Source organism: Saimiri boliviensis, chromosome 15 (assembly GCF_048565385.1).
Source record: "Saimiri boliviensis isolate mSaiBol1 chromosome 15, mSaiBol1.pri, whole genome shotgun sequence".
NCBI lineage: Eukaryota > Metazoa > Chordata > Mammalia > Primates > Cebidae > Saimiri > Saimiri boliviensis.
Genome location: NC_133463.1, coordinates 6326494 through 6346096, shown reverse-complemented (window position 1 = coordinate 6346096; position 19603 = coordinate 6326494). Strand labels below are relative to the sequence as shown.

The following is a 19603-nucleotide window of genomic DNA, read 5'->3' as shown; positions in this document are numbered from 1 at the left end:
ATGGCCTAGAAATAACATGATGTGGCAGCGCCATTCTTGCCACCTGGTATCAGGAAGTCTGGCGGCCCTCTGGGCGGTGAGAACCCTAATGCCGCCTTTTCTGGAAACTTTCTAAGAGCAGGGCAGGTTTGCCACACATTGTGAGTGAAATATTATGAGGGTCTTGAGTGAGGGATCACAAGGAACTGGTTGATCCCGGTGCAAGGAAACCAGCTATTTAATAATTGGCTCTTTAGCCCTGTGCAAAGTAGCCTAGGGACATGTCTCTTTTGGTATTCAAAAACCTAGTCCAACCCCCTGAATATAAAGTAAAAGTTGAAAAAACAAACTCAGTCAAATTATTATGATTATCAGCTGTCATTTACGGAAGACATGCTATGTGCCAGGTACTATAAGTAAGCATGTGGCTCCCATTAATCCTTTTTAATCCCTCTAGAATCTCTGTAAAGCAGATTTTTTTTTTTTTTTTTTTTTTTTTGAGACGGAGTCTTGCTCTGTCATCCAGGCTGGAGTGCAGTGGCATGATCTCGGCGGACTGCAACCTCCACCTTCAGGGTTCAAGGGATTCTTCTGCCTCAGCCTCCATAGTAGCTGGGATGACAGGCACCCACCACCACGCCTGGCTAATTTTTGTATTCTTAGTAGAGATGGGGTTTCACCATATTGACCAGGCTGGTCTCGAATTTCTGACCTTGTGATCCGCCCTCCTCGGCCTCCCAAAGTGCTGGAATTACAGGTGTGAGCCATCATGCCCAGCCTGTAAAGCAGGTATTATTATCCCATTTTGCAGATGAAGAAACAGCAATACACAGATACTAAATCACTTTCTCTGAGTGGCACAACTGTAACTGTTAGAATAGAAATTTGAACTCATGCCTGTCTGACTTCTTAAGATCTTAGAGCACCTAAACTGCTGGACAATTAGCATGGACCATGATTCCAAGTCTCAAAGATCTCGTGGAAGCTGTTTTAAATTTCACTTAAATTTTACCCCTTATATTAGTTATTTCTCTTCTGATCATTTCTCGTCTATTTATATTGAGTATATTTCACAAATTATAATCTAAACAGTCTTAGTAATCACTGTTTAGTAAAAATAAGATATTTTCATTTCATCTGTTTATTGTTAATACCCTGCCTACTTTGAAAACATATTTAAGATAGCTTTCAGGATGGAAAAGATACTCCCAAAACAAAAAACCCTGAAGCAAGAATGAAAAACATCAGCTGCGAGATGAAAGCCAGGCCCTAATTATGGCAGAAACCTAGTCAGAAGGACACTTAGTTTAGCACTTCCTCTCAGCCAAGTCAACAGGGAAAAGATGGCAGGTGACCCATCCTGTATTCATAAGACAGCTTGCCAAGTCAGGAAAACAGGAGCTTTCTTGTTTTATCAATGTTAGGAAAATTAATAATTTTCACAATATAACATTTGAGATTAAATTATAATTTTATTTTTACTTCATCACCAACTTTGAGGGCACACTTGATTGCAAAAGAAATAGAATGTTATCATTTGCCTGAAAAATAATGGAAGAATATAACCACAGCATACTTTCTATATACAAAGGCCTACAATTACTTCTGTGCTTTCCTGTTTGTTCTTTTTCAGAAAACAAAACAAAAAAAGAAAACAAACAGAAAAACAAAAAAAGAAAACTTGTTTCTTTTTTTCCCTAGTAGTAAGTATAGCAGGAATGGCACATTGTTCTCTGCTGTCAGTGATATAAGTATTTTCCATGTAGACACAGGGCTCATAATGAACACTTTCCTGACCACATAATGCACCATTAAGTAGGGGTAGCATATTTTCATTAAGTATTTCTCTGTTGGTGGCCATCTTGGTCATTTCTTAGTTTATAGTAAAGATAAGGATTACAATGAGCAATTATTTCAACCTTCAGTTTAATTCTAATTTGCATTACATTTATAAAATTATCTTCACTAAAAATCTATATGCATAAAATAGGCTCCTTGAAGGCAGAAGCAACCTATTTTTCAATTTTATTTTCCCTTTAGTGTCTTAAAAATATGAAGTACCTTCTCAATAACTTAATGAGTAAATAAAACGTAGGTAGCATCAGTAGCTCAAAAGTGGCTGAAATGGATGGCCTGCGAAGTTGGAAAGAACATGAATAGTAGTAATCCTATACCTACCCACAAAAGAACTTTAAATACTTAAAATAAAGATTCAAAAAAGCGCTTGAGCAAATCAGAATATTAGAAGTTTGCGGGGGTGGAGGAGCATCTCTGCCGCAGCTCCCCCAGCCCCTCCCTCCTTTTTGTGCTGCCATTTGGAGTTTCAAGCACAGAGAGAAGTGATGCCCATTGATACTGCTCTGAATAAAAGCCCATGCTGTAAACGTGTGATCGCCCATCTATGGGCAGAAAGGGACCCTTCTCTGGTACCGCGTGTAATTGTTGAAGGCATCTGTGCGCTCACTTAAAGCCCATCTGTACCCTGCTCCCCAGTGAGCCGCCCGCTCTCTCCCAGTGAAGTCAGGTGCTCAGAGCAGCCGGCTGGGCGCAGGATGTAGAAAAGCGCCTCTTTTGAACATTAGGAGTGATTGAGTCAAAATGCATAATTATAACAACTCCTAGAACCTATCATTGTCTTAATGGACTATTTAGAATTTGTGTCCGCAAAAACTAAAATATGTATTAGTCTTGTCTTGGAAGAGTTGGTATTTTTCAGAGAAATCGAATCTGCACTATTTATGGGTTTTGCACTATAAAACTCTGCAGCCCAGTCACATGGCTTCTTTTTCCTAAGCCATCTGTCACAGAGGTCTGGAATTTTATGTGAATGTTGGTTGTGCAGTCTTAACCCAAGTTTTTTTATTTTTATTTTTTTTTATGAAAAATGTCAGCAACTACAATATTTAGCATTTTACTTTACGTTGGCCATTAAACTTGATTACTATAGCTCTGTTTCATTGCTATTTACATATCAGCTACGAAGCCAAAAATTGTTTTGAGGCACTCCTGGCAGAATACATTGTGAGATCATGGAGACAGAGCACATGTGGCACTGATATGGTTAATATCTTGGATTTTTGTAACTAAGGTTTATTAATGCCGGTATAAAAACGTATTTGATATTATACAGATGGCATAAGATGTTGTGGTTACTAAGTTATTATCCCGGATAAGCTGTACTGCCAAATTCGGGGCTTAAAACTATCACGAGAGATTAAACTATTTACTAAAAAGGGACAGAAAGATACGGCCAAAGCATCTTAGTACAACATATTAGAAGTGTATTTACCTCCCACAAATACAGTAAAGCGTATCTGTCTCGTAGGCTTAGAGATTGAAAATATGAACTTTGCAGGTGAAACAAGCAAATAAAAGCAGGGCTTTTGTTTTCTAAGTCAGGCGCAAGCAGGAAGCCCGGCTGATGCAGCCCAGTGGTGCCTGTTTGGGGGCGGGGGGTGGGGGTCGTTTAAAGGGAAGAGTTAAAACAAATCCCCCGGGAAATAGCCGGTTACCTCAAGAGTTAAGGCTCTTGTTCAATATTCAAAGAACAGTGCCCAGCCAAAAGAAAAAAAGAGAGTAGCCAAATAGTCAAGAAGTTCATTTTGAACCGGGCGATGATGGTAAGAACACCAGAAAGGTGTTACTTGACCCATTTAGAAAAATGGCAGGCACCTGCCCCCTACCTTCTGAGAATGACTGCGTGGTAATGTTTACCATTCATGACGCCACACGAGCCATCCCTGCATGCGAACCTTGTAGAACAGACAAAGCACGTGAGCAGTTTGCTAGAGCGTCAACCAAATACAGAATGGGGTACTGTTCCTCCCGACACACACACACAAAACGAAACCAAGAAATAACACACGGCAAAAGGTAGAAGGTATCTCAAGAAGAAATACTGTGTGGTGGATTTAATTTTAAGTCTCACACTAAATGTGGAGAAAACAAGCCCCTTTATAGTATTCTGAAGTTTTCACCATAGGGCTTCAACCTCAGGCTGTCAGCTGCTACCCAAAGCCCCCACCCCCGCCGGGGTGAAGTGTGCTTTGCACTGCCTCCCTCTCCCTGCCCCCCACAATTTAGCAAGGCATTTCCGGCTCAGATAGCCTAGGGTGAAATGTTGCTTTTATATTAGTTTAATATTCCAATAAAAATTCTCTTCCAGCGGGTTATTTTTGCATATTTCTCATGTGAGATTAATATTGTGATTTGAGGGGCTGGGAAGTTATACATGCTTTTGATAAACACAAATGTGAATGCTTTAAATGATGCATTGGGAGTGATAATTCCGTAAACTAGAAAAGAAGATTTGTATACACACACACACACACACACACACATTTTTACAAAACCGTTCTAACCAACACATTTAGTATGTGGAGCATCTTATTTACATTAAGCTTACTTTGTTTAAACCCAAAACACAAAGCACACTAATGGGGCTGTTCTTAAAAGTCTGCCTAAGAATTGAACATTACCCAATGCAAACCAGAAAGCTAGACTTAAAAGCAGATACACTTACATAAAAGCTGACATTTAAAATGATCCCTTGAAAGCCCCACATGGCTAGGCTATAACTGCAAATGGCTTAAATGTTTTTCTGTTTCCTATTGTATACCAGGGAGCCGAAATAGAAGTGGATGAAAATGGCACATTGGACTTAAGCATGAAAAAAAATCGAATCCTGGACAAGGCTGCACCCCTAACTTCCTCTAACACTTCTATTCCAACTCCTTCCTCTTCCCCATTCAAAACAAGCAGCATTCTGGTCAATGCGGCATTCTATCAGGCTCTTTGTGACCAAGAGGGCTGGGACACTCCTATCAACTATAGCAAAACCCACGGGAAGACAGAGGAGGAGAAAGAGGTATTGTTTCTGTATGTCGATCAGTAAGTTGAAGACAGTATGATTGCAGGGTATAACTAGCTTTTCCCTCCTAAATTATATTTCACATTCCTGTTTAGATGATACATAATTCTGTACCTTGTCTTAGATTTCAATGAAGTGATGATTTTTAATGTCAGAGGAAGTTCATTAACAAATCCAACTTTTATTATCGCTTGCCTAAAATAATGTCACTATAGTGAATTTTGCTCCTATTATGGCTGAAATTTTGTGTGCTGTGCAAGAGATTATAGGATCTATCCCTTCATATAGCAGCTGTAAGGGGCAATGTATCTTTCAACACTGAAATGCCAGCTTACTAATTCTTTTTGAATCAGAGGGGAGATTCCCTCCTTCCCTCCCTCCCCTCCTTCCCTCCCTCCCTCCTTCCCTCCCTCCCTCCCTCCCTTCCTTCCTTCCTTTTTCCCTTCAGTACAGTTTGGCCAACATATCCAAGTCCAGGCCGTGACATGGAACCTGGAGATACAGTGATGGATAGAACACGCTTTCACCATGCATGTGTGCCGTAGTCATGCATAGGCTCAGAGGACCGACCTGTAACCAAATACACTGATAAACAGAGTAGCTCACTCAGACACACAGTGTGGAGGGGGAGGAATAGCTAACTGCATTGGGTGGCTGGGTGTGGGTCCCTGGAAGACATCCTCAGCATCTGAGGCAGCCTCTGTGTCTCCACCACTGAAGCCGTCACAAGGAAGGATGAGGGGGTTCACACACTGCAGCTTTTGATTTGACTCAGTCATACTGGCCCTAGTCATTTTATTCTGCTTAGTTTTCCAAAATTCACCCAAAGCATCCAAGGATGGCCTTAATTCATCTATCGTGGTAAAATTTTAGAAGAACCATATATTAAAATAGTATGTATTTGATAACGAATGTGAAACTGATGCCTGCGAAATATAAGAAGCTCATTTGCCTTCAGTGACAATCACAAACTGGCAGGCGTGCATCCTTCCCTGACCACTGTGCCCACTGCCATCTCAGGCTTGTGCCGAAGAGCAGAGGTTGCACCTAATTCTGTGTTTGTGTATCATATCATCTAAAATTCTACCAGTGTTCACAACCCTTGAGCATTCTGCACGTCTTGTCTGAAATGGAAGTAAGCAGCCAGCTGGGAAGTGGGCAGGGTAAAAGGCACTACTGTGATGAGATCGGAATTGTTGAGGCATTCCTGCTACATACAAGTTAGCTTTGGGTAAGGGAATGTCCTTCAATTCAAACGGCAGCTTAATCTCCAGCCAGGCCACTGCTGCTCAGATCATGGCACATTGCATCCACACCCCTAAAGGGAAACCTGACCCTGGGCCCAGGATGTGTGGATGTGGGTTCAGTAGAAGTCCTTATGTTACAGGACAGTGTTTTATGAATGAAGTATACCTGCTTCACGCGGGGTCAAAATCCCAGCATGTTCTCATTTCTGGGCATATCTCAATGTCATCTGCAGTGTGGCACTTGGGCTTTCTGCATTCACCCTTGTGACTCTGTTGAATGTATTCACCAGAAAATGTCAGCAATCAGCATCCAATTGTGAGTTGTAGCAAAATGCATTTGCCTCAGGTGGATTCTCACCTTCACCTACTGGCATCTTGTGTTGTTTGACAATGACTAGACTTTTGCGTCTTCAGCACGATGTCAACATTGCACTCTTCATATTCTCAGAGACCCGTTCCTATCACTTTCTTTCTTTTCTTTTCTTTTCTTTCTTTTTTTTTTTTTTTTTTTTTGAGATGGAGTTTCGCTCTTGTTACCCAGGCTGGAGTGCAATGGCGCGATCTCGGCTCACCGCAACCTCCTCCTCCTGGGTTCAAGCAATTCTCCTGTCTCAGTATCCCGAGTAGTTGGACTACAGGCATGCGCCACCATGCCCAGCTAATTTTTTGTATTTTTAGTAGAGATCGGGTTTCACCATGTTGACCAGGATGGTCTCGATCTCTTGACCTCGTGATCCACCCGCCTCGGCCTTCTAAAGTGCTGGGATTATAGGCGTGAGCCACCGTCCCCGGCCCTTCTATAACTTTCTTAGCCATAGTTCTTATCACCCAGAAAGCCAGGATACGAGGTTTCATAAGATATATTTTATGTTGTTTTTTTAATCTTGTTTTTGCTTAATTCCCCCCCCCCCAAAAAAAAAATCTGGATTCATCGCGGCAGCTGTATAGATTTAGCTAGAGCATGTTTTTATCTCATGCATATAGATCTGGGACAGTGTTTCATTTCCCAGCAAATTCTCCCACACAAAATGGGATTCTTTAGAGTGGATTTATGCTCTTTACAGAATGGCTTACTTACTCCAGGTCTAACAATACAGGCTTGGACTGCTACATTTTTCAACCAAAGTATTGTGACATCTGGAATTTAGAAGCTATATGGGAATTCAGTGTCACTAAGAGTACCGGAGAGGACTTTGGAGAGGCTAAGTGAGCTCTTGGGCTCAATGCACTTGCCCTAGGTTTGAACTGACAGAATTTTTTTTAAGCTAAATGCTTATTGTCCCAGCTATCTGAACAGGGTGATTCACTGCTTTGGGAAGCTAAGTCTGATGGAGACACACGCATAAAAGTGCTTCTGAATTACTGTAACTCCTGATACAGTTTCTCACCCTTATTCTCTGTTCCTTCAACTGTGCCAAGGTTATTTATTAACAGTATTTTTCACATCCTGTTCTGAATCTTGAAAATGAAATCTTGGTAGGTATTATTTTGAAGAATTAGATTGTACTAAACACTCTTATTGAAAAGCTATCAGAGGGATACCATGTACAATAAAATAAAAACAAGGAACCTTAATACACAATGTCTTATTATCCCAACAATCTTGAAAAGAAGGATTATTATCAAATTTTTTAGAGGAGAAATTTGAGCCTCAGGGAGGGAAAATTACGGCTCCTGGTCATGTGAAATTAGGTAATAGGCCTGGAATTCCCTGCAACAAAGAAAAAAAGAGAAGAAGGTAAAGGAAATGAAAAAAAAATCACCAAAACCCCGAAGACTGCTTAGGGAATATTTAGAAAAATTTAAGGAGAAAGGAAAAAAGAGAAGAATGAAGACATGGCAGGTGGGAATGTTCATTGGGGACAGCAGTTGTCTAAAGTGCTTCTGTGGGTGCAGGGCTGGAGCTCCTGTGACCCAGGCAAGTCCACACAATGTGGCCATAAAAACCACGTACTAGTGAGCTTCCCTGGAATGGCTATGGGCAGCCTAGAAAATCTGTTGTTAGCGTTTGGACACCGGACTGTCGTATGTCCCTGCTCCCACCCATGTCTTTCCCATGCAGCTTCCCTCTCCCTGCACCACATAAGACACTTACACAACCAGAAATTGAGTGATTATTTCTAATTCATTGTTATCTAGTTCATATGCACAACAGTTGCTTAATTTTGGTGGTAATTTTCAGAAAATATTGTCTGTCTCTCTCAGTGAAATAGCCTGTCCAGATGCCCCCTTAAAAAAAAAAATTCCTGAATCTGGAAAAAACTCAAAATATCTCAGAAGGAAAGTGTTGAGAGATAACTAGGGCTGTCAGTTTCATTCAACTGTCAGTTCTCCAAAGATTTCAGGGCTTAAAATGTTAAGAGTGCCAGATGCTATTATCTGTTATTCATGTTACCATTATGTCCTGGTCTTTACTGAAATCAATATAAACTTCCATCTGTACATTAAAAGAACTTCATTGCATGTGTGTATTCTCTAAACACACACATATATATACTACATCCTCTTTTACATATCCACAAAATAAAACTATTATTTTCAAAGTGATTCTTTAAATTTTGAAAAAAGATTTTTACAAATGCTATTGATTTACACTGGAGGCTGTTTAGGAACTCATTCAATATAAAATGCCTCCATAACAAAATAAATTCTTTTAGTGACAGCCACCTGGATTGTGATACATATACTCTCTTCAGGTTTCAAAGGCTAGAATGTTGAGCAAAGAAAAGGAGGAAAAGCAATTATTTCATAAAACAATTGTATGCATATGAGTCTATGTGTTAAAAAAAGTTGCAAAATACTTAAAAGGTCATATGCAATAAAATTATCCTACTGAAACATTACCACATATTACTATACCAAGTAAAATAACACATATTCTGCAAGCTTTATGTTTGTATTCATAATTGATCATTTCTTTCAAAATTCCTCATTCTCTTGCCTTCTGTAATGTATAGACACAGCCCTAAAACAACAGGTGGTGGAAACTTGTGATCATCCTTAAATATACATGTCTTCTTAGAAAGACTTTGTTCTTAACTCTGTCATAAAGAAATAATAAAATGACTTTTTACTTTATGCCATTTTCATTTGAAAAAATCAGCATCTGAACAGAAAAACAAAGGCTATTCCACATTAAGACAATATCGGATTTAGCATTTGTTTCTACTTCCAAAAGCCAAAACATTTCTAAATTATAGTGGAAAATACCACTCAGGCCAAATCCAGATAGGACCAAATGGAATAGATGGTAGAATTATCAGGTTTAAGGCCTTAACATTTGGAATTGATTCACTGTAGCCATTTACAGTGTAAAACTTTAAAAGGATAAGTCTCAATCATCTATTTTTGCTGTAGATCCCACAGACGCAGCATGAAACTAGCACTTCTCTTTGCACCCTAGTGTGCAATTAGTATCAAGCACACATTTCTCTTTATTTTTAAAATGTGTATTTTTATCAGCTTCTATTTTCAAACATTTACCAGTAAAACAAAATGAAACATGTAACACCATCAATAATACGGAGAGATAGTCCTGAATAAGGTTGTATTAATGTGATCTGAAGACAACGTCAGTTGAGACAGTGTGCCAATGTATTTACTACAGTATGCTCTTGTGTAAAATAATTGATTGAATGTCATCCAAGTAATTAATGAAAAAAATTACATTTGCCTTGATTGAGATCAGTATTTAGAATTTTTCTTTGGTTGAGAAAATCCAGGAATTTTGTTTTTCCTCATTACTTTTGAAGTAGACTCAAAATTACGAAAATTATATTATGCTATAGTATTTTTATGTTCATTTAATTTTTAAAAAGATTTACTGTGAACAATTCAAAATTGTTTACTTACCTTAAATAGATCAGTACTTTCGAGATTTAGAATACAGTTTTTTATATTAGTTAATCTGATTTTAATATTAAATCCAGAAAGTATTATATTTACTGGATATAAGATTAATGATGAAAGTAAGCTAATTATGTGATTGAGAAAAACCATCATTAGTCATCTGTAAAATAATACATCACTTGGTAAATAAATTATTTGAAAGAATTGGGGAGCCTTCTTTATGAAATCAAGGTCAGTATTAAACTTAAGAGTATGAAAATTAGGGATAGCTAACAAGATATTCTATCCAGGAAGGAAAGTGCTACAGGATACCAACTTAGCAACAGAAGTAATTTCAGAAAAACAGGAAGTGATATAAAAATAAAACCAATTATCCAGAAAGATCAAATTAAATGCCTAAATACAGTAAGCCTCAGTTATTACATATTTAAACAAATAATTTAGATCTTAATTATTTGTACATTAGAAAGGGCATTCTGTTAACCTAAACTTACTTTCTCCTTTTCTGGTTAAAAGTTTGTGTGATTTGTTTTTGCAATATTTCTTTGGTTTTACTGCTGTTATGACTGCCAGACATATAAACAATTCCTGTGCTCTCTAGGGAGCATTCCTTATACAAGAAATCATGAAGCATACTAAAATATTAATTACATAGCTCAAAAAATACCTACCTCTGTAATCATACTTGCCAAAATGTGAACTATTAAGTACAAGTTCTAAGTTCGTCTTCAAAAAACCAGTATGTCAGTATATTCAGCTTCCTTAAGTTTTGTTCTCCATTTTAAAGTTGAACTTCCTTGTTCTTTACACCTCCTTGCCCTTAGTTTCAGTACACAACCCCCTCTAGCCTTTATACTCATATCTTTAGAGTCCTTAGTCATCCTTAGCCACCTGCTCTGTAGTCGTCCTTCCTGCCAAAACTGCCCACCCTGCCACGAGAGCTCATACCCTTGCTCTCTTTAAAATAGCCAACCGGAATTAGCTTAGACTGTGCAGCCCAACCCTAGCCAGTAGGGGAATGATGCAGCAGTAGAGACGAGCTCTGTTAGGAATAAGAAACCCTTCCCCTCCCTTATCCGGTGTACTGATGCAAACATGCCAGGTGCGAGTGGCACCCTTCTGCAGAAGTAAATTGCCTTGCTGAGAAAGCTTTCTGCCAGAATGCTGATTCTTCTTTGTGACTCCAAGCTCTTGTTTTGAACATGAACTTTTGAAAGGTGTTCCATATCAGTTATGCTTTTTCATTCTTCACTAAGGATAAAGATCTGTAATAATCAGGACATATTCTTATCCTCATTATCTCATTTATTTATTGTACAAATTCTCTAAGATATTCCAGCCACGTCCAATTCCCAACACAAAACTCAAGCCTGGCCCCAATGATTTTAAATCTAGTTGTCTTTCCAGGGTTCCCTAATGGCTTCTGTATTTTTTTGTTTCCAGAAAGAACCAGTGAGCTCTCTAGAAAATTTAGAGGAAAAAAAGTATCCTGGAGAGGCCTCTATACCAAGCCCTAAACCCAAGCTTCATGCAAGAGATCTCAAAAAGGAACTAATCACGTAAGTAGTGCCCAATGCCATGCTCTCTAAGATTCCGGAATAAAGAATCATGTCTGTGACTTGGGGTTACGGTATCTTGGCTTATACAGTTGATGTTAAGGTGATTTCTACCAGCTAGCAGATAAATGTTAAACATGCATCTAACTCAAACTAAGAGGGTATACATGGTCTTATGCTAACAGAATTAAAAACCTGTTGATTAAAAACCAAAAGAAGATAACACATTTAGAGAAGCTTATGTTTTGACCCAAAATTCTTAACCTGATATCCATTGACCCCCAGATCTAAGGGTTGTCTTCAGGGACTCTACTAACCTTCTAACACTTGATGCAAATTGTTATTTGGGCAAGGGAGTTAATGGTTTTCATCACATTTTTAAATGGTTTTTGAGGCCCCAGAAGAGCATAAAGACCAGGGTACCCGAAGGCAGTATGAGTTATGTACTAGCGAGTGAGTGAGTGAATGAAATGCAGGAAACTGTTTCTCATGTATAAGTGATTAAATATTAATCAAGTGTACTCATATGTAAAGCTTTTTAAAGCTGTCAGTTAATGAGAGTTTAGCAAAGAGTAATGCATCCACTTAGGAATCAGGCCTGTACCCTCTCTTCTGTATCCCTCATCAAAAAATACTTTTCCAAAAAAAAAAAAAAAAAAAAACCAAACTGTAAAAACCTCTCCTGACCCAGCTTCCATCTGGACGCTCTGTCTCCCCTTCCTTTTCCAGTTGAATGTATCAAGAAAGTGGTTGCTTCTGTGTGATCCACTTTCCCTCTGAATCTGTCCTGGACAGATCTCCAGGGACCTTCCTTCCCTCAGCGCCCTCTTCCCCTGTTGGGATCTTGGTCCTGAATCTTCCTGTTCCTACTTGACAGGCAGCAGGATGCCACAGAGCTGGTCTCCCTCCTCCACAATCCATTGTCTACACTTGGCCTCTTGCATGCCTCACCTCTGGACTCCTCACTCATCTCACCATGACCCCTTCTAGACTTATGTGTAGCCCTCTAAAGAGTGGGGTGCCTCAGAGCTCTGTCCTGGGACCCTTCCTTCCTGCTATCTGCACTCACTCCTGCTGAGGACTCCCTGGCTGCCACCTCGCTGTGACCTCCATAAGCACTCTAGGAACTAGGCAGGGCTTCAGGGTTTCTGTTCCCTCTGCCCAGAATGCTGTTCCCAAAGCCTCTGCAGGGCTCACATCCTCTCCTCCCTCCCTCAGCGAAGCTCTTCTCTCAAACATCATTTATGTAAGAGGCCTTCAGGCTACTGCACTTCCCCACCCACAGCCCTGATGCTCCCAGATCTTTCCTTCCCTTCCCTCCACTCTCTATTTTCTGCCATCTTCACCAAGAACAAAGCCTCAGAGGGCACGAAGTGAGGGGTCTTCTCTTTCCCATCTTCGTTCTCTTACTTGTCTGCCTCATTGGTGTAGAATATGTACTGTACTCCCTCTTATTTCCCCACCTACATGGACAGTGACTTGGGACCAGGGAACACGTTTCAAATGCCAGTGTCAAGACGGAATTATTTTTACTGAACACACAATAGGTGCTCAGTAAACATTATTCCAAGTCTGGCATCAGTTTGCCCTATTGACATGTGAGTGTCTTTAAAATAAGCTTAGACTTTGCATCTCTAAGGATTTTGTAGGCAAACATGACTGGCTGAAATAGCACGCTCCCTTATCAACTTAATGTCTGCCTGGGGCTTGGTGATTGACGCCGTAATGGATGGCTCCAGACATACTGGAACTTACATCGGCTTGAACACTGTTTCAGGTTCAGTGACCTGAAACCTTAGAAGCCACTTCTAACTTCTTAGAAACTTCTTTGAAGCCTCTTAGGCCAGCCAGACCCTTTTTCCCATGTGGACCTGCTGTTTGAAACTTTTCGTCCTTGTATGTATTTTTTTCCTTGTGTTATTTTTAATGTCTTCAAAAATGGCAAATTTTTATGCTTTGAAGGTAGATTGTTGGAAATTGCCAGATGTCATCCCAAACTAAATGTAGTGTAAAAGATCGAAAATTAACCTACAAGGCCATTCTGGGTCAGAAAAAGGAAGTGCAATGGGCACTCTTCTTTGGTGTGAACGTAAATACAAAAGAGGAAGGATTTCAAAAAGATTTTGAATGATTTTTGAAATATAATCATTCCAAAAATTTCTAGGAGATTGCTCTCATAGAGGCCTCGTAGTTCGTGCATTTAATTTCATCAATTATGTATGTATTTATTTTGGGACGGAGCCTCACTCTGTCACCCAGGCTAGAGTGCAGTGGCTCGATCTCAGCTTGCTGCAACCTCCACCTCCTGGGTTCAAGTGATTCTCCTGCCTCAGCCTCCCAAGTAGCTGGGATTACAGGCACCCACCACCACACCTGGCTAATTTTTATATTTTTAGTAGAGACATAGTTTTTCCATGCTGGCCAGGGTGGTCTCAAACTCCTGACCTCAGGTAATCTGCCCACCTCAGCCTCCTGAAGTGCTGGGATTATAGGCGTGAGCCACTGCGCCTGGCCGGGTTCATGCATTTTAGACAGGGTGAGTGCTTTAATGGATATCACTTATTTGCATGTGTCTGTGTTGCTATATTTGTCTCCTAAAAGTCATACTGCCCTCCGTGTCACCCTGTCCTCCCTTTGTGTCTCTAACATAATTGTACCTTGATTGCTTACCAAAAACTTTGTTAAGATTAGGATATTTTGGAGGTCGCTAATCATCTCAGAATTTCCTTAGAGTTTCAGTGCCACTTACTGAGATAATTAGCTAGTTTCTTTCTTTTAATTTTTATGTTTTCATCTGAGAACCTTCCCAAAATGTATCACCCAACTAATATTGGCACATGTCACTATATAAGAATTTTCACGGTAGATTTGGAATTCAGTGTAGCTATCAGAATTCTAAACTGAAACTTTTCCCTGTATAATGTTGCCTCTAGTTCTTTCTTTATTTCTTGACCTTTCAATACCACCAAACTTAAAAAAAAAAAATCAGCTAATTGAATGCATATTTTATTGTTGTATTTTATAGGTAATTTATAGCTGATGCTTAAAAACTACTGACACTTCTTGGCTTCTCCTGGCAATATTAATGGGAGTAATTTGAAAATAAAAATAGAACATATGTAAATATATGTTATATATATGTGTGTGTGTGTGTATATATATATATATATATATATATATATATATATATATATAATAAATGCAGTGTTGTTTTTAACACTAGATGGCGATATATTTCTGAAGTGGGAATTTCCAGGCAATTGACACACCTTTCTCACTCTGAATATTTTTTTTACGTTTAGTGAGTGAATGGCATTTGCAAGATAACTCAGCCAAAACGTTAATAACTGTTATTTTTCCTTTAGTTTTTAACATGTGTTTATAGCTTTTACAGTTTTTTTTTTTTTTTTTCTGATCTTATCCAGGAAAATGGATGGGGAATAGAGATAGATGACTTAGCTTGGATCAGACCCTGGAAATCAAACATTCCTTTGAAAGACGGGAATGCTCTACCTCTCGTGATTTCTTTAGATATCTGAAAATAATTGGAAAGTGGATCACAAAAAGAAATACTTACAAAATAACTCGGAAAATATAGGAATAGTGTTAATCTATCCCAAAATGTCTCTTCAAAAGGGCAAAGCCTGTATTCTGTATATCTGGATAAGCCCTCACTTTAGGCAGGATGTCAAAAAAAGAAAAAATCAGATGAATGACTGGCGTAGTTGATGTTCCCCTCTGATTGCTGACACCACCACAAATAACACTGAGTAGGCTGGAGTCCACCGCTTGTTACAAATGAGTGACTTCTGAACAACATCAGAGGAACAAAATCACTGAGAAACCAAGGAATCTATTAATTGTGGAAGAAAACTGCTAAGGATAACTTACTACCTTCTTACATTATTATTATCATTTTAGAGATGGGGCCTCACTCTGTCACCCACCCTGGAGTGCAGTGGCACAATCATAGCTCACTGTAGCCTCAAACTCCTGGGCTCAAACAGTCCTCCTGCCTCAGTCTCCTGAGTAACTGATTACATTATTTTTACAACACATATAAGATGGACAGGACATGGCCAGGTTCTAAGATGAAATGAAATGCAGGGGCATAGATCTTAATGGAGTGAGATTCTTCGTAGATGACCTGAGAGCCGATTCTTAGGCCACTGGTGAATTACCAATCGTCTTTGCTGCCTTCAAGCTTTGGGTGAAATTGCTTGAATGTTTTACAGACTAAACTTCTTACCTGCTTCATACTGACAGCAACTTTCCCACCTAAAATATCAGTTTACATTTAGTCAAAGATTTTCACTGGTTTCTAAAATGTTTATGAAGTTACTAGGTTTCATTGCTCTTAAAAACTCACAAAAATTCCTTTCTGGAATCTGTCATATAATTGGTGCTGGTGTTCCTAAGATCTGCTATCATAGTAAAGTGTGGGTTTCTAATATTTATTGTTTATAACATACACATTTTTTAAATGAATTAAAACGTTATTGATTGCTAACTGACAGCATCATCACTGGGACAACGCTTTCCCACATCAATGGAATCAGAGAATCGCATGGGATGTTGAAACAGACACCTAAAAGTACCTCAGGCTATGATTTTTAGTTTTCTTTTAGATAGTCTACTGGTTCTCATATAATATAAATCCTTGATACACTAGCTTCTGCGCGTCCTATACTCTGTTGATTTAACTTGCACAGAGAAGCTACCTCCTCCATAATCTGCTGGGCAGAGGAAATGAACTTGTGACATGCACTTGACTCTAATGATGTATTTTCTATTGACTCAGCTGCCCAACACCAGGATGTGATGGGAGTGGCCACGTGACAGGAAACTATGCATCTCATCGCAGGTACGCAAAGGCCTTATGTGCAGTCTGATTTTCATCGTCTTGTTCTATTTCAAATACTTATTCTCACCCTTTCTAGCCAGGTATTATCTGAAGCAGGAAATGGAGAGTGAGTTGGTTTGATTTTTGGTTTATTTCGTTTTTCAGAAATAAAGTTATGTGGCATAAAAGTCATGATTCTTGGTCAAAATATGTTTCTGATCCTGTAGCCCAGGTTGCAAGTGAAAAGCTGAGCTCATGTCAGGCTTCAGTTCCGTGTGGCTTGCGGACAAGGAGTGAAGACAGCAGAGTGATTTGAATTGACCATTTGCCCCAGGGGAAGTAATGCCCGCAGTCCTGGGCAAATAACAAATTGAGGCATTTGAGAGATTAAGCAGTGCAAAGGGGCTGCTTTAATCTTTCCACTTACCATCTCCATTGATGGGATTTGTCTTCCCTTTGGAAAAGCACCATCACCTGGTGGTCCAGCAGGAATGGACTCTGTGTGTGTGGATGATCATTGCATCCCTGAGCTTTAGAGTTGGGGAGTCTCATTGGTTAAAGCCATTCATTTGATGAACAGAAAATCTGAGTCTACGAGAAATAGTTGAAGTGACACCAGCCCAGACTGGTGAGAACAGAACAGCCAGATTCAAAGCCAGTTACTTTTTTCCCACTCCCCAACCACCAATAATTTAACATATGGTCAGGACTCAGGATCATTTGACTCAGAGTTGTATACGTCAGTGTTGTGTTTTTTCTCATTCCTCTCTAGTGTTTCTGGATGTCCTTTAGCAGATAAGACTCTTAAATCCCTCATGGCTGCCAACTCTCAGGAGCTTAAGTAAGTGCGGGAAGTGTGGCCGTCCTGCCGTTTGTCCACACGGTAGGACCCTCTCATTCAGTGTCCATTCATTGCCCAAGTGGTCTGCAACCAGCAGTACATCCTGCCGGCCGGGATGGCGGCAAAGGCACTTTCTCGATAAATTGTTGGATAACTGAAACCAAATCGCTGTAACTTAATTTAGTTAATTTACTTGCTTCAGGGCCTTTGTATTTTATAACAATTTTCAAAAGAATGATGTAATAGTTAAACACAATACTTTTTCTGTAAATTTCAGAATGTACATATTAAATCAGAGCCGTGAAGGTGTACCAAAATGTGTCTAACATCTAATTTTAAGGAAATTGCATAATCCTTTACCGTCTGCATATTTTGATTCATACAACTGCCTTTCACTTTTGGGTACCGAAAACAGCTTGGTTCATTCCTGCCTCATCTACAAGATCTCAAAGTCACATGTGTATTAACTTCTACTTATTGATTTTATTTTTCATGCTCATCTTCTTTTAATACAAAGTTTTCATTTGTTTATTTTCATATCTTATTATATTACATATAGAACAATAAACATTTAAAGTCTACCTTTTACCTTCTTAAAATATATTGGGGCATAAATGTTAAAAGATAAATAGGATTAAACAAACGAATTAAATTTATTTACAAATAATGAAATCGTTAGGAAAAAAATGCGTATTACTACATCTAGTGGTAAAACAATATGTGTAGACAATAGCATCAGCATTTGGTGTCTAAAACACATGTAACATTTCATGTATTGTATTTTCTTACTATTTTGTTAGTCTTTCCTTTTCTAAGTTGTTTAAAATTTTTTATCTAAAAATTTTTAAAACTAAGTTTATAAAAGAAGATGTGATAATGATCAGATATGCAAATTTGGAATCTTAGTACCAAAAATAATAAAAGAAACTGTGAAATATAATTTTTGCATCATTTCCTTTCTTCCTTTCTTTTCTTCCTTCCTTTCTTTCTTTTTTCTTTCTCTCTCTCTTTTTCTTTCCCTCTCTTTACTTCCTTCCTTCCTTCCTTCCTTCCTTTTATCTTTCTTGTTTTTCTTGAGACAGAGTCTGGCTCTGTCCCTCAGGCTGGAGTGCAATCGCATGGTCTTAGCTCACTGCAACCTCTGCCTCCTGGGTTCAACTGATTCTCCTGCCTCAGCCTCCCTAGTAGCTGGGATTACAGGCGTGCAACACATACCCGGGTAATTGTTGTATTTTTAGTAGAGAGAGGGTTTCACCATGTTGGCCAGGCTAGTCTCAACCTCCTGACCTCAGGTGATCCACCCACCTCAGCTCCCAAAGTGCTGGGATTACAGGCGTGAGCCACCATGCCTGGCCACCTTTCTCATTTTCAGTGTCAAGTACAATTTACTGTGTCAGTGTGGATTCTAGAAATCACTTTATTGACTCCCATTTTTCTAGGCTAAAATATGAGTAGTAAGTAGAGAGTAACAAGTAGCAGACTGAAAAGTGAGATGTACAGAAACAAAGACGCTTGCTCAATTGCGTTAAAATTCTGTATTGCCACATCTTAATTACAGCTATTGGTTCTCTTATTTTCTCTAAAACTTACTTCTAGAAAAATGTTGGTAATACATTAAAACACGCAAATTGAGAGATCCTATAGCAATATTCACTATTTAATATTTTATACAGCTATCTAGTAAGTAATATCTTTGGTTTTTCCATAGATATTTTTTCCATACAAGAAAGTTTCTTCCATGCAAGAAAAATCAAAGAGATTTTATTGACCTCTTGTTTAACTATTCACAGAGAATCCCCCAAAACAATTATTCGGCACAAATATTTCCGTATCAATATGCTATAAAACCACTTTTTTTACTAAAAAATGTTAATAGAAAAAGACTAGCATGCAAAAATGTCTTATAATGGAGGATACATATTATGTCTTTAAATTCTTGACAGAAGACTCAATGCAGTTTGCCCTGGTTAGCCAGAAGAGATGTGTGCTGATCTTATATTTCATTTGAAAAAAAAAAAAAAAGGCATTTGTTCCCTGTTTTCTGCCTCAGGCTTGAATATAAATTCATTCTGTGAAAGTTTAGAGGAATGGAATTTAAGAAAAGGGATAGTGAACACATTTTTCTTTGGATTATTGTTTTTCTCAAATAGAACTTTTGATCTGAACCATGGTGGGCATTCAGAAAAGCAAGTATTTTGTGATGACTTCTCACCATGTTGGGGGGATTTTCTAAAAAGACAAAAAAAAAAAAAGGAAGGTGAAAGTCTATATAAACTTTTATATTTAAGAATATTTTGAAACCTATTCCTAATCATTCTACATTCCAAGTAGAAATTGGATTCCCTGTAATCCTTCACTTTCTCATTTCAAATTTAATGGTTGATTGTTGATACAGTTATTGGTGGATTTTCCCCAAAG

At 38.7% G+C, this 19603-nt stretch overlaps 1 protein-coding gene across 4 annotated transcripts in view; it reads left to right on the top strand.

Annotated features, from left to right (window-relative positions):
- Positions 1-19603, top strand: part of ST18 (ST18 C2H2C-type zinc finger transcription factor) — a 136012-nt gene that overhangs the window by 92933 nt on the left and 23476 nt on the right. For all 4 annotated transcript variants that reach the window (XM_074386651.1, XM_039464696.2, XM_010351599.3 and 1 more), the window contains 4 exons: positions 4601-4846; positions 11389-11504; positions 16303-16365; positions 17117-17185. In XM_074386651.1, the coding sequence (XP_074242752.1) occupies positions 4601-4846; positions 11389-11504; positions 16303-16365; positions 17117-17185 (494 nt within the window). The remainder of the gene's footprint in view (positions 1-4600; positions 4847-11388; positions 11505-16302; positions 16366-17116; positions 17186-19603) is intronic.